Consider the following 16,427-nt stretch of genomic DNA (forward strand, 5'->3'; position numbering starts at 1 on the left):
CTTTTTATGACTTCCACCTTCTAAGTGAGATGCCAGAGAGGATTATTTAAGTTTAAGTAACTTAAAATCTGTGTTTGGGTTGACTGCTGCTTCTGGGATCTCTGAGTTTACCACTGAAGTTGAGTCCACTTACAGATGGGGTCAAAATGATCACCCCCCTTACAGAATTTAATGTCTTCTTCAAAATTTTCCCAAGTGTTTTTTTAACAGAGCAAGGAATTTGCAGCACAGCATTTCTAAACATACTCGTTTTATTTTGGATGCCTAAATTATTTTACTTTTGCAGGAGAAGGAGTTAGCAGAGGGTTTCCAAGTGTCAAGAGCTGAAGTGAGAAGTATCATCATATTATGCTGTGGGGATGCTTCAGTGTGTCTGGAACTGGGAATCTCCTCAAGGTGGAAGGAATCATGAAGAACGAATGATAAGAAAAGATTTTGAAAGAAAACCTTTGGCAGTTAGCAGCAAAATTGGGTCGTCGCTTTATATTCCAACATGACAACAACCCACAATATACGTATGTTGCCTCTGGTGAAGAACTACCTCCAGAAGACCAAAGTGAAAGTTACTGACTTGCCTGCACAGAGCCCTGATTTGAAAACCATTGAAAATCTGTGGGGTAAACTGAAGACCAAGGTCCATGCTAGAAGACCATCAAATCTGGAGGAGCTTGAAAAATTTGCCAAAGAAGAATGGGCCGGGATTCCTCAGCAGACATGTGTGAGACTTGTTGAAAGCTACAACAAAGGACTATGGGCTGATATCCAGCAAAAAGGACACACAATTCACTATTAGCATCAGGGGGACTAATAATTTTGACCCTGGTAGTTAGTAAGCTAGTAAAGTAAAATAATGTAAGTAAGTCCCTTCGTCTGCTCCCCTGTATGCGGGTCACCACAGCAGTTCTGAGGTGGATCTGCATGCTGATTTGGCACAGGTTTTATGCTGGATACCCTTCCTGATGCAACTCTATATGATGCAACTCTATATTACATGGAGAATTGGCATGGGCAGGTTTGAACCAGGAACCTCCCACACTGGAAATAAGCGCACTTATCTGGTTGGCTATTACCCCTGCACAGTAAAATAATTTAAGCATCCAAAATAAAACTAGGATGTTTACAAATGCTGTGTTTAAAATTCCTTGCTCTGTTAAAAAAGCACTTGGGAAAATGTTGAAGAAAAAGTTATATTTCAAAGGTGGGCTAATAAGGTTGCCCTCATTTGTAAAAGACAATATGGCTTTAATTATTCTTTGAGCAGTTATTGGAGGCACTCCCTCTGATTTTTTTTTTTTTTTTTGCTCAAGTCTCCTAGAACCAACTAACAGACTTTTACAGCAGACTGTATACAGCAGATGTTTGAGAATTTTGGATGATTTTTTTTTCTACCTGCTCCTGTGCTGTCCTACAGGTCTCTTTTTGTTAAATAAACTGCCTAATTTTCTCCATGTAATGTGGAGTTGCGTCAGTAAGACTTGTGCCAAATCAATGCAACCTCGAGTGAAAACAAGGGACAGCCGAAGGGACTCTCTAAACTGTTTTCCTTACTTTGTCCTTGTGTTTCCCTGTGATGGGTCCACTTGTCTTTTCTGAGCCCTGGCTCATAACACTGGGTGCTGATTGGCCTCCATCCAGGCACATCACTGGTCCATCCCCACCTCCCGAAGGAGTCATCTATCTTCCGCAGACAGATAATACGTGGGCATACCCTGAGCCTTTTCCAGTTGATGGTGTCCTCAGCACTGAAGCCTCTTCACCCTGGATCATGCTGAAATAAGCACACACTGAGGCCATAGTGTTGTAGCTCCCAATGCAAATAGAACTCCTCATCAGAGTCTACTTAACTGCTTATCTGACACAAAGTTATTCCAGATATTTGTTTTTTTTCCCATAGATTCTCCAGAGATACAAAGTACCACAGATGTCCAAACATCACCTGAAATCACTGGTTAGAATCAAAGGACCCTATTTTATACCGGGTGAGCAAGTTAACATTTTGTCCTTGACGCTGATGGACTCGAAGCACGAAAAATAGGGAGGCATAAAGAGTTGAAGGACTTTGACAAGGGCCGCACTGTGACAGATGATTTGGCCAGGGCATCTCCAAAATGACAGAGCTCTTGTGGGATACTCTCAGCCTGTGGTAGTCAGCACCTCCTGAAAGTGGTCCAAGAACAACTGGTGACTTGTCGACAGGATCATGTGGGATGCGCTGGCCTAACAAGTCCAATCCATGGTGGCCCCACCTCACAGCTTAGAGGATTTAAAGGCTCTGCAACTAATTCCTTGGCGTAGGATTCTACAAAACACCTTCAGAGGTCTAGTGAAGTCCACAGGACAGGGCTGTACAGGGATTGCCCAACTCAATCTCACGCCATTTCGCTTTGACATCACAAAAAGTAGATTAACCTATGATTTGTGATACCGTCACAAAAATATGGAGCTTTTCATGACCATAGCACGAATTAATTTTGTGACGGGAGCAGGAAATGCAGGGTGACGTGCGGGGTTATGTCTCGGAGAAGGAAAGGGGTTAGATTATAGTTAGGGATAGGGTTAGAAATAATAAAATAAAATTCAAAAATGTGTCATGAAAATGTGACTCATTTCGTGATGGGAGCAGGAAAAAAGTGTGAGACTGGGCTGGGATTTACACAACATTAGGCGGGCAATCACAATGTTATGACTGATGGGTGTATTATGGTTACTGTGAGCTCCGCTGTCGGAGATGGAAGGGGGGACTTTACAGAAGACTCTCGCTGGTTAGAGAGTGTGACAACCCTAACAAAAACACATGTGTTCTGTCAAACATTTGATTTTTATTTATAGAAGACTGCAGAAGGGATGCAGACTTGCACTCAGCCACACAGTTGAAAGGGAAATGGTGAATAGTAAATGGACTGCATTTATATAGCACTCAAAGTGCTTTACAATTATGCCTCATATTCACCCATTCACACAAACACACTCAGACACCAACAAGTCAGGGTGCTGCCATGCAAGACACTCACTGCACATGGGAGCAACTAGGGGATTAAGGACCTTGCCAAGGCCCTTTAGTGATTTTCCGGTCAGGCTGGGGTTTGAACCAAGGATCCTCTGGTGTCAAGCCCAATACTTAATGACTAGACCATCACCTCCCCTAAAATAGATCCTTGTCAATTGATATTTTATTAAGACCATCACCTCCCCCTGAGGGAAGGTCACCATTTAAAAAAAAAAAAAAAAAAAAAAGAGAAAGAAGAAGAGGGTGACGGTAATCAAAAAAGCTTCACGTGAACATTTAATACAGAGTGGTCATATGTAAACACATTTCGGGCCTTACTAATATTCAGATAACAAGTGCTAAATTGTCAGGGCAATCCAAGCATTTGATTGTTGGGGTGTAGATAATTTTGCGGGTGATTCACTCGGATTGATAGAGTCTGGTAACCTGCAACAAATGAAATTAGTAGTGAGTCCTGTGTCATGAGTTTTCCTACCATATAAGTCCATTTGGAACCTGTTCTAATCAAAGCTGTTTTGTTGTCAGATTTTAGTCGTACCTACATGATGTTTTAGATCGCAGCTAAATAAACCTTTATGGTATGAATTCAGACTCACCTCATCATATGTTTTGGAGCTGACCACACCACAGAAGCGCCACACCTCTGTCCAAAACTCTGGGTAGTTCTCCACAGACCACTGGTACAGGTCATTGTAACTAACTAGATGGAGAGAGACATCAAGTCATCATAACAGGTTTATAACAATGTTAAGTGATGTAAAATTTGAGTTAGATCAAAAATAGATGTACAAGCTTTTTTTTTTTGTTTTTTAATTCTAATTATGCCACAGAACGGCCTGAAGTCTGTCCCTAAAACATCAAATATTCCAGAAATACTAAAATGGAAATAAGCTGAGTAGTAGTTGAACATCTGCTTAATTTTTTCAACAGCCAAAATGTAACATCATGGAAACGAGGTCAGAATGACCCGCAGAATTCTGGGAGGTGTTCAAACATCTTTTACAGTAAATCTGACTCCTCCAGCAATTATTTTGATTTAGAAAGAAAAAAAAACTAAAACAGTCTCTGCTCTAAAAGTAGCCTTATTATTCAGCCATCCTAGACTATATACAGCATGCTTTACAATACATTCTATCAACAGAAAAAAAGGATTGAGGTCAAAAGGCTTGAAAGTCAAGACAATTTTGAAACAATCACAAGGGACCTCCTAATTTAGAAGATAACTTTATTTTTGTTGTCAGGTCAACTGTTCTCTAAAATTCCATGAAGGAACTGTGTGATGTTGACCCCCATCCCCACTGCGAATGAGGTATAATGGTGTTGATCCGTGATCTAAGGACCACCACCCATGGTTTGGCATGCATGTGAACTGCAGATTAACTTCAAAGTTTAAATAATAGTGTGATTTAGTGTCATGGTGATTTGTTTTTAAAGTGGTAACTGCATTAATTTTGATGGAGTTGCAGTGAAAACAGTGTGGAGGGAATGCAGGTGCATGTTCATGTCTCAAAGTTGTGAATGGAGCCTGTGAAAAACAGCCTTGTGCTCCACTAGTATACAAATAATGAATATTTAAGGCCCCTGACACTTGCAGGACTTTGATGCACGCACTGTGTCTTACAGAAGAGTAAACTCCTCGTTAACAGGTGTATACTGAACGTGAGAGGAGCGCCAGTGTGTGCAATTGAGCAAAGACAATTTTGAAATGTTCAAAAAAATCTTTCACGCATAAATGTCATACAACAAACATGAAGTGGTAGTGAACATTACGCAATCTACAACCCCTGGCAAAAATTATGGAATCCTCGGAGGATGTTCCTTCAGTTGTTTAATTTTGTAGAAAAAAAAGCAGATCACAGACATGACACAAAACTAAAGTCATTTCAAATGGCAACTTTCTGGCTTTAAGAAACACTATAAGAAATCAGGAAAAAAACTGTGGCAGTCAGTAACAGTTACTTTTTTAGACCAAGCAGAGGGAAAAAAATATGGAATCACTCAATCCTGAGGAAAAAATTATGGAATCATGAAAAACAAAAGAACGCTCCAACACATCACTAGTATTTTGTTGCACCACCTCTGGCTTTTATAACAGCTTGCAGTCTCTGAGGCATGGACTTAATAAGTGACAAACACTACTCTTCATCAATCTGGCTCCAGCTTTCTCTGATTGCTGTTGCCAGATCAGCTTTGCAGGTTGGAGCCTTGTCATGGACCATTTTCTTCAACTTCCACCAAAGATTTTCAAATGGATTAAGATCCAGACTATTTGCAGGCCATGACACTGACCCTATGTGTGTTTTTGCAAGGAATGTTTTCACAGTTTTTGCTCTATGGCAAGATGCATTATCATCTTGAGAAATGATTTCATCATCCCCAAACATCCTTCCAATTGATGGGATAAGAAAAGTGTCCAAAATATCAATGTAAACTTGTGCATTTATTGATGATGTAATGACAGCCATCTCCCCAGTGCCTTTACCTGACATGCAGCCCCATATATCATCAATGACTGTGGAAATTTACATGTTCTCTTCAGGCAGTCATCTTTATAAATCTCATTGGAACGGCACCAAACAAAAGTTCCAGCATCATCACCTTGCCCAATGCAGATTCGAGATTCATCACTGAATATGACTTTCATCCAGTCATCCACGATTGCTTTTCCTTAGCCCATTGTAACCTTGTTTTTTTCTGTTTAGGTGTTAATGATGGCTTTCGTTTAGCTTTTCTGTATGTAAATCCTATTTCCTTTAGGCGGTTTCTTACAGTTCGGTCACAGACGTTGACTCCAGTTTCCTCCCATTCGTTCCTCATTTGTTTTGTTGTGCATTTTCGATTTTTGAGACATATTGCTTTAAGTTTTCTGTCTTGACGCTTTGATGTCTTCCTTGGTCTACTAGCATGCTTGCCTTTAACAACCTTCCCATGTTTGTATTTGGTCCAGAGTTTAGACACAGCTGACTGTGAACAACAAACATCTTTTGCAACATTGCGTGATGATTTACCCTCTTTTAAGAGTTTGATAATCCTCTCCTTTGTTTCAATTGACATCTCTCGTGTTGGAGCCATGATTCATGTCAGTCCACTTGGTGCAACAGCTCTCCAAGGTGTGATCACTCCTTTTTAGATGCAGACTAATGAGCAGATCTGATTTGATGCAGGTGTTAGTTTTGGGGATGAAAATTTACAGGGTGATTCCATAATTCATTCCTCAGAATTGAGTGAGTCCATATTTTTTTTCCCTCTGCTTGTTCTAAAAAAGTAACCGTTAGTGACTGCCACAATTTTTTTTCCTGATTTCTTATAGTGTTTCTTAAAGCCAGATAGTTGCCATTTGAAATGACTTTAGTTTTGTGTCATGTCTGTGATCTGCTTTTTTTCTACAAAATTAAACAACTGAATGAACATCCTCCGAGGCCGGTGATTCCATAATTTTTGCCAGGGGTTGTACTCGCCAACAATACGTGCAGCTCATCAAGTGGAGTAAAGAAGTGAACGGTGTGATTGGTTGCGTCAGCGCACCGCATCAGAGTGCAGCTCATCTGAATGATTATAATGAGATGTTAAATCTATTGCAAACATACTTTTACAGCTGCACACAATCAGGAAAGAACATGCAACTGTTTTACCAAGCCATGACAATGTAAACATGACAAATAATTACCTTTTTAAATAGTAGAGAAGCTTGAATCTTCGACTGGACTGGGTTGCTTGACGCGAGGACATTTTGCTTCTAATCGCAGAAGCTTCCTCAGCTAAAATTCTTGCTCTGGTAGTCTGACTTCTGTCTTGACTCTTGTAGAGAAGAATAAACAGAAGCCACAAAAGCTGGAGTTTTAAACCTAACCAGACCCCTCCTACCGAGAGGCAGATTGCTATAGGCTAGTGACTAAACAATAGCTCTAATTACCACCTATTGTGCTCTAGTTAGCACCCTCCTAATGACGGGACGGACGCCTCTCCTCCCCAGTCCGCTTCTGTGATTAGAAGTGAAACATCCTCGCGTCAAGCAACCCAGTCCAGTCAAAGATTCAAGCTTCTCTACTATGGAAACCACCTGGACAACTGAGAGCCTACACAGAAAAATACCTGTTGTGTGGGCCGCTGAAGGAGGTACGGCTGGTCCACCACCAGATGGCGCCCTGCTTGAAGTTCGGGCTTCAAGCACGAGAGGGCGTCATAGCAACCGGGAGTGACAGCTGTTACACGTCATCAGCACCAGCTGTCACTCATCCACATCACCACCACCTTAAAGGCCGGACTGCAACTCCACCTCCCCGCTGAGAAATCAGCTACCTTGGAGGTAATTTCTCCGCTACACTTAACGCTGACTAATAGTCTGAACTTCTTTGCAGCCGTTTTCCTGTGGTGTTGCCTTATCTGTGGGATTGGCGTTTGGTGTGATCAGCGACGGCTTCGCTTCACACCCCAACCAGATAAGTGGTTAGACAGGAGCTGCACGAGTGTGTGACTGGAGGTGGAGGTGCTCCCTCCCAAAAGAACACAGACTGTGGGATTACTGAGTGTGCGTACTCACACTCACCTGTGCTGTTTCTGTTCTCTGCCAGCAGTGCCAGGTCTGACAGCTGGAGACGGTGACCACCTGGGGACTCGGGACTTGGCGGCCCCGGTGTTCTTCAGATCCGTTGGCGGTGAGGGCCGTGTGGGATCCGGCTCGGTTCTGGCCGGGCGTCTCCTATCCTCAAGCCTGCCCACACGTCACCCAACGTGTAATTGACTGTAGTTCCAAACTTGTTGTTGTCTGTATTCCGTTGTGCACAATTTACAACATTAAATTGTTACTGTTTGGCTTATCCATTGCCCGTTCTTTTACGCCCCCTGTTGTGGGTCCGTGTTCCTACACTTTCACAACAGGATTTCTCGGAAAGCGTCATGGATCCCGAGGGGCGTCAACCATCGCTTGAACAGCCAATGGAAGAGCGAGGTGCACAGGCGCCAGCAGGAGGCGTGTTAGGTGAGCTGCAGCACATCTTAACCGCTTTTACTGCTCGGTTGGACTTAGTTACCGAGCAGAGCATTGTTCTCAATCGAAGGATGGAGGCTCTCACCGCCCAGGTGGAAGCGCATGCTCAGGGCGCTGCTGCAGCACCTCCTCCTGCTGACCGAATGCCAGAGACAGACATTCCACTGGTCGTTCAACGAACCCCCCCACCTTCCCCTGAAGCATACATAAGCCCTCCGGAGCCGTACGGAGGCTGTGTTGAGACGTGCGCGGACTTCTTGATGGAGTGCTCGCTCGTCTTTTCACAGCGTCCCATCATGTACGCGTCAGACGCTAACCGGGTGGCTTACGTTATAAATTTGCTTCGAGGAGAGGCACGCGCCTGGGTTACGGCGCTCTGGGAGCAGAATTCACGGCTCCTAATGACTTACACTGGGTTTGTGAGGGAGTTCCGACAGGTGTTCGACCACCCTCATAGAGGCAAGACCGCTTCAAGCGTGCTGCTGTCGATAAGACAGGGGTGTCGGAGCGCAGCGAAGTATGCAGTCGACTTCCGCATCGCGGCAGCGCGAGCTGGCTGGAATGCTGTTGCACTCCGTGCCGCCTTTGTAAACGGACTGTCCCTGGTCCTTAAGGAGCACCTGGTGGCGAAGGACGAGCCGCGGGATTTAGACGGGCTTATCGACCTGGTTATACGGTTAGACAACCGATTAACAGAACACCGACGGGAGCAAGACGAAGGGCATGGTCAGGCACAAGCCGTCCCTCTTCCTCCCAGATCCGAAAGGGAGCCGACTTCCCCACGCTCCACAGCCAGGGCACTCTACGTGACGACAGCTCCCCCTGCTGACGTTGCTATGGAAACGAGCAGGGCCAAAAGGCGATCAGATCAGAGACAAAGGAGGCTGATCCGTGGGGAGTGTTTTCTCTGCAGCTCAATCGAGCACACACAGAAAGAATGCCCCAAACGTTCAAAACAGCAGCACTCGTCCTTAGAGACTGGGCTAATACCCACGCGGGGAGACCCCGAAAATCTGCATGTATCCCAGTCACGATCCTGAGTGGGGATCTAACCCTTCACGCCAAAGCACTGGTGGACACGGGGTCGGAGGGGAATCTGCTGGATAGCAGATGGGCAAAGGAGGTTGGGCTCCCTCTAGTGGCCTTACCGTCACGATTGTCGGTGCGGGCACTAGATGGCACCCTTCTTCCACTAATCACACACCAGACACAGCCAGTGACATTGGTTGTGTCTGGAAATCACAGGGAGGAGATTGTTTTATGTAACACATTCTACCTCCAGAGTGATTTTGGGTTTTCCATGGGTGTTAAAACACAATCCCCGGATTGATTGGCCGTCTGGGGTTGTGGTTCAGTGGCGCAAAACCTGCCACCGGGAGTGTTTAGGATCCTCGGTTCCACCCGGTGTGACAGCTAAGGAGGAGGTTTTAGTCCCCCCCAATCTGGCAGCGGTGCCAGCCGAGTACCATGACCTTGCTGACGTCTTCAGCAAGGATCTGGCACTCACGCTGCCCCCGCACCGTCCGTACGATTGTGCCATTGATTTGATACCGGGCGCTGAGTACCCATCCAGCAGGTTGTACAACCTCTCACGTCCGGAACGCGAATCAATGGAGACCTACATCCGGGACTCGTTAGCTGCCGGGTTGATCCGGAACTCCACCTCCCCGATGGGTGCTGGTTTCTTTTTTGTGGGCAAGAAGGACGGCAGACTCCGTCCGTGCATTGATTACAGAGGGCTGAACAAGATCACGGTTCGCAACCGATACCCGTTACCTCTGTTGGATTCAGTGTTCACGCCCTTGCATGGAGCCCAAATTTTCACAAAATTGGATCTTAGGAATGCTTATCACCTGGTTAGGATCCGGGAGGGAGACGAGTGGAAGACGGCATTTAACATCCCGTTAGGTCACTTTGAGTACCTGGTCATGCCGTTCGGCCTCACCAATGCGCCCGCGACGTTCCAAGCGTTGGTTAATGACGTCTTGCCAGACTTCCTGCATCGGTTTGTCTCCGTATATCTAGACGATATACTCATATTTTCTCCGGATCCTGAAACCCATGTCAAGCATGTACGTCAGGTCCTACAGCGGTTGTTGGAGAACCGGCTGTTTGTGAAGGGCGAGAAGTGCGAGTTCCACCGCACTTCTTTGTCCTTCCTGGGGTTCATAATCTCCTCCAACTCAGTCGCCCCTGATCCGGCCAAGGTTGCAGCGGTGAGAGATTGGCCCCAACCAACAAACCGTAGGAAACTGCAACAGTTCCTCGGTTTTGCACATTTCTACCGGAGGTTCATCAAGGGCTACAGTCAGGTAGTTAGCCCCCTGACAGCCCTGACCTCCACAAAAGTCCCCTTCACCTGGTCGGATCGGTGCGAAGCCGCGTTTACGGAGTTGAAATGCCGGTTCTCGACTGCACCAGTTCTGGTGCAGCCCGATCACAATCGCCAGTTTGTAGTTGAAGTGGACGCCTCTGACTCAGGGATAGGAGCCGTGCTATCGCAGAGCGGGGAGTCCGACAAGGTTCTCCATCCATGTGCCTACTTTTCCCGCAGGTTGACCCCGGCTGAAAGGAACTATGACGTCGGCAATCGGGAACTTCTTGCGGTGAAGGAGGCTCTTGAGGAGTGGAGACACCTGTTGGAGAGGGCATCGGTACCATTTACGGTTTTCACGGACCATCGGAACCTGGAGTACATTCGGACCGCCAGGCGTCTGAACCCCAGGCAAGCCCGCTGGTCACTGTTCTTCTTTCGTTTTGACTTTCGGATCACCTACTGCCCCGGGACGAAGAACCAACGATCTGACGCCCTGTCCCGGGTGCACGAAGAGGAGGTCAAGACCGAGCTGTCAGACCCGACGGAAACCATCATCCCCAAGTACACCGTCGTGGCCACCCTCACCTGGGACGTGGAGAAGACCGTCCGGGAGGCCCTGACACAGAGCCCGGACCCGGGGACAGGTCCGAAGCACAAATTGTAAGTCCCACCAGAAGCCAGGGCTGCCGTCCTAGACTTCTGTCATGGTTCCAAGCTCTCCTGTCATCCAGGGGTGCGAAGGACCGTGGCAGTGGTCCGGCAGCGCTTCTGGTGGGCGTCTATGGAAGCCGACGTCCGGGAGTATGTCCAGGCCTGCACCACCTGTGCCAGGGGCAAAGCCGACCACCACAAGGCCCAAGGCCTCCTCCAGCCTCTGCCCGTGCCTCATCGCCCCTGGTCTCACATCGGCCTGGACTTTGTCACGGGCCTCCCGCCGTCCCAGGGCATGACTACCATCCTCACGATAGTGGACCGGTTCTCCAAGGTGGCCCACTTCGTGGCCCTCCCGAAGCTCCCGACGGCCCAGGAGACTGCAGACCTCCTGGTCCACCATGTCGTGCGTCTGCATGGGATTCCATCGGATATTGTCTCAGACCGTGGTCCTCAGTTCTCCTCTCAGGTCTGGAGGAGTTTCTGCAGGGAACTGGGGGCCACCGTGAGTCTCTCGTCCGGGTACCATCCTCAGACGAATGGACAGGCAGAGCGGGCGAACCAGGAATTGGAGCAGGCCATCCGCTTTGTGACCTCCGCGCACCCGATGGCCTGGAGTAACCACCTGGCCTGGATCGAGTACTCTCATAATAGCCAAGTATCGTCTGCTACCGGCCTCTCCCCGTTTGAGGTGTGTTTGGGGTACCAGCCCCCATTGTTCCCGCTAGTGGAGGGAGAGGTCGGGGTGCCCTCGGTCCAGGCCCATCTGAGAAGGTGCCGTCGGGTGTGGCGTACCGCCCGCTCTGCCCTGCTCAAAGCCCGGACGAGGGCCAAGAACCATGCAGACCGCCGGCGTGCCCCGGCCCCTACGTATCAGCCTGGGCAGGAGGTTTGGCTTTCCACAAAAGACATTCCCCGGCAAGTGGAATCCCAGAAATTAAAGGACAGATACATTGGACCTTTCAACATACTCAAGATCGTCAGTCCAGCCGCAGTGAAGCTGAAGCTGCCAGCTTCGCTGCAGATCCACCCGGTTTTCCATGTGTCACGCATCAAACCTCACCACGTTTCACCCCTCTGTACCCCCGGACCGGCGCCGCCTCCTGCCCGGATCATTGACGGGGAGCCGGCTTGGACCGTGCGCCAGCTCCTGGACGTCCATCGGAAGGGCCGAGGGTTCCAGTATTTGATGGACTGGGAGGGGTAAGGACCCGAAGAACGCTCCTGGGTGAAGAGGAGCTTCATCCTGGACCCGGCCCTCCTGGCCGACTTCTACCGGCGGCACCCGGACAAGCCTGGTCGGGTGCCAGGAGGCGCCCGTTGAGGGGGGGGGTCCTGCTGTGTGGGCCGCTGAAGAGGAGGTACTGCTGGTCCACCACCAGATGGCGCCCTGCTTGAAGTGCGGGCTTCAAGCATGAGAGGGCGTCATAGCAGCCGGGAGTGACAGCTGTTACTCGTCATCAGCACCAGCTGTCACTCATCCACATCACCACCACCTTAAAGGCCGGACTGCAACTCCACCTCCCCGCCGAGAAATCAGCTACCTTGGAGGTAATTTCTCTGCTACACTTAACGCTGACTAATAGTCTGAACTTCTTTGCAGCCGTTTTCCTGTGGTGTTGCCTTATCTGTGGGATTGGCGTTTGGTGTGATCAGCGATGGCTTCGCTTCACACCCCAACCAGATAAGTGGTTAGACAGGAGCTGCACGAGTGTGTGACTGGAGGTGGAGGTGCTCCCTCCCAAAAGAACACAGACTGTGGGATTACTGAGTGTGCGTACTCACACTCACCTGCGCTGTTTCTGTTCTCTGCCAGCAGTGCCAGGTCTGACAGCTGGAGACGGTGACCACCTGGGGACTCGGGACTTGGCGGCCCCAGTGTTCTTCAGATCCGTTGGCGGTGAGGGCCGTGTGGGATCCGGCTCGGTTCTGGACGGGCGTCTCCTATCCTCAAGCCTGCCCACACGTCACCCAACGTGTAATTGACTGTAGTTCCAAACTTGTTGTTGTCTATATTCCGTTGTGCACAATTTACAACATTAAATTGTTACTGTTTGGCTTGCCCGTTCTTTTACGCCCCCTGTTGTGGGTCCGTGTTCCTACACTTTCACAACAATACCTTTTTAAATGGCTCCAAATGCTTTCTCTACCTCGTTCAGTGCGTGAGAAAAGCAGCAGCTGGAGTGCTCCTCTGTGATTCCAAAAGCGATCAGAGGCATTTTCAACAGCTAACTCGGACAGAAAATGATTAATCTGCTACAAAATAATTATTTTATATACGACATGTCCAGCACACAACGCATGGAAGCCAATGGAACAAAGCACGGCATCCAGCTGGGATCACAGCAGGTGGGATCGTTACAATGATGTGCGTGCAAGTGCGTGGATCAAAGTCATGTAAGTGTCAGGGCACCTTTATGAGTGCACCAATAAGAATATTTGCATGAGTTGAAAGGTGGAACATGAGGTTCAATATGAGGGGGTAAGGAAAGGAACTGCTCGCCCTACCACGTCATGTCATGCTACTCTAGCTAGCACGTCCCTGACATTCAGCAATGAGTAGGGGACTCTCCGGTGGCTTTTGTATTATTGACAATTTGGTTTATTTTGTGTGAGGTTATATGTAACTCAGCTAGAGTAACCAGCACCAACACCTTTTTGATTGTTTTGGTTAATATGAGGGGCTGCCTGACCTCTGATGACATTATTATAACCTCCGCCAACAAAGTTGGGCTGAGGTTATGTTTCTACCTCTGTTTGTTTGTCTGTCTGTCTGTCTGTCTGTTTGTGAACAGCCTGGAGCCCACAATTTTTCATATATCATTATGAAATCTTACTGAAGATTCATATCTTGATAGGCAAGAACTGATTAAATTTTCAAGGTTATAGGTCAAAATGTCAAAATCAGTAAAAATCTGTATCTTTAACATTGAACAATTTTTTTTAATTAACTCTGTCAAAAAAGATCACATTTCTTTCATATTTGGGAGCATTAAGTAGGATGGTATACTTTATCGACTGACAAAGTTTGATCCAGATCTGATCCAGATAACAGATTTTGTGACCATTTAAATTTAACATTAAAAACCCCACTTAATGTATATTTTACATTACATCTTACAACTCTGTGAGTACATGCGAGGGGCTTTTAATGGAAATGCATTGCAATGGGACGGGACAGTGTGCCCAATGTGAGCAAAAATCCCTTATAGAAAATCTGACAAAGTTTGATCCAGCTCTGATCCCGACTTTGTGGACATTTGAATTTAATATTGAAAAGTCCATTGGTGTACATTTTGCATTATATCACAATCAAAAGTGCCTCAATCACTCTCATTTTTCTGTTATGGAATTACCTACACCACCAAAATTGGATGGAGGTTCCAATTTTATGCCTTTGTCGAGCTTCCAGTCATCAATCGAAACGAAGTGCCAAAAAGCAATGACAAATTGTGCATAACAGAGATAACCAATGTTCTGTGAAAATTATCTGAAAAATCATTCAGAAACTGAAAATGTGAAAAAAAAAAAACCTGACAACACCACAAAAAAAGAAACTTAATTGTGTAAACAAGACCTGAAAATGTTTATGTGAATATACTTATTTACAGATATGCCCAATTTTTTTCCTTTAAAAGGGCCAAAAAAATTATTCTGAATGTTGGGCCATCGACCAAAAACAAACACTGATGTTGACATCACTGGAATTCCATACACTGCAATTAAATCTAATATACTCTTTCAAAAATTACAATTTGAAATACAAAACAAAAAGTTTACAACAACAAAAACACTACTGTTTAAAATTCTCACAGAAATTTTTTATTTGCGTAAAGCTTGATGTCATGGCAAACAGCAGTTACTGTTCATTGTTATTTTCAATAATAACTTGCGTGCATTCACTAACATTGAGTTGTTGTTGTTTGTCCCGGTGTCGCAGACCGAATGGTCCACCCATAAAAATTGGTCCGCTTTTTGCATCTGCACATGCGTCATTTCAGACCACAGCAGCACGTCTGAGATGGAGTCTCTTCACCAAAGCAATCAAATGGATTAATGGGATTATTAACCATCAGATTATAAAGGTAAAACCTCTTAAATCATTCTAAAGTCAGTTTTAAGTAGAAACAAGGCCATTTTAAGCAGAAACTCTGTGAAATTTTGATGCTTTGAAATGAATGACGCGCAGTGAACGCATCAACTAGAAGCTTGTTTAGCTGCGGCGCTCTGATCACTTCATCCATCTCTTATGATGAAATAACATTGAATTTATGTGGAAATGATTGTTGTACAAAAGCTTCAGATATCTGTCACTGAGATAGATGATGACTAGAGTGCAGTTTGAAGTAGAAATGAGGTGTTCATCCGTGGACCATGAACATCAGGGGATTTTTAGGGGAACCGTTCGGTCGGCGACACCGGGTTGACCTCACCTTATGCTCACAGCTGCATGTACAAGTTTTCTGTTACATGAACTGTTTTACTCTGCAAAATGTATCAAGCTAGAAAATACATTGTCTAACTGAGCAAAAGGTGTCTTGCTGTGTAGGCTCAAGGCCTTTGACCCCTCCTGTCAGACAACTGTTTTGCCATATAATACTGTGAACACAGTTATTCAGCACAGCTTTTTTCTGTGCATCATTCTTTCTGTCTGTGCTTTTTATCCTTACAAACTGCATGTATTCTCATTAATCTGTTTTGGTTCAAAGCTTCGACTAAATCCATGACAAAGAAGACGATTCTGTCAGAATCTTTGTTTTTCACCGTGTTCAGATAAAACTTAGATTCTTTCCATAACACTTAACAATGGGTTGCTGCGGACTTTACACCAAGCGCCCTCTGGTGGCCATTTCTAGCCGATGAAAACATCTCCAAGCACAGTACCAACGCATGTAATTTGGTCACTAACAAAGGGTTCTGAAGCATCAATAACCTCAATTTAGTGTACAATGGTTCATTTCAGGTCAGCTTGGTGTATAAATCTCATCATTTCAGGCAGTTAGAGCTGTCAGATGGTGTTAGAAGAAGTTAAGACAAAACAAACCAGCTGATTCAATAGACAATGCAGCCCGAGGTGGTTTTCATCGGACAGCTAGTCACGGAAGTACAAATTCTCGCGTTCAGATTGGCCACTTCGCCAGAAGCAGGGCTGTGAAATGAAAATTGTGAAATCCGAGGAAAATTTGCAGGAGGTCGAGTCAGGGTCTAGGGCCGTGGGGACCCGTAACCAATTTATTTCGTATCTAATGATACATTTTGAGCATCTCCTGGAAGAAAAAAAATCTCAAAAGAAGTGCATATTTAAATGACCCTGTATTCAACCTTTCATTTGAACTGTCAATGAGCATGTTGAAATAACAGAATATGACGTGGAAGCTGGACCTGGAATGATTTTCCTTTTAATTATAAACCAAATTTTGCATTAACTCAGAACAGTTAAACTACATGAAAAACTGAAAAGACTG

General features: G+C 46.0%; 1 protein-coding gene across 1 annotated transcript in view; it reads right to left on the reverse strand.

Moving 5' to 3' along the window:
* The window catches only part of aacs (acetoacetyl-CoA synthetase), a 124,855-nt gene that overhangs the window by 106,910 nt on the left and 1,518 nt on the right, over window positions 1–16,427 (reverse strand). The window contains 1 exon segment of the mRNA XM_034170964.1: window positions 3,604–3,707. Within this exon segment, the coding sequence (XP_034026855.1) occupies window positions 3,604–3,707 (104 nt within the window).

Source organism: Thalassophryne amazonica, chromosome 5 (assembly GCF_902500255.1).
Source record: "Thalassophryne amazonica chromosome 5, fThaAma1.1, whole genome shotgun sequence".
In the NCBI taxonomy this organism is placed as follows: domain Eukaryota; kingdom Metazoa; phylum Chordata; class Actinopteri; order Batrachoidiformes; family Batrachoididae; genus Thalassophryne; species Thalassophryne amazonica.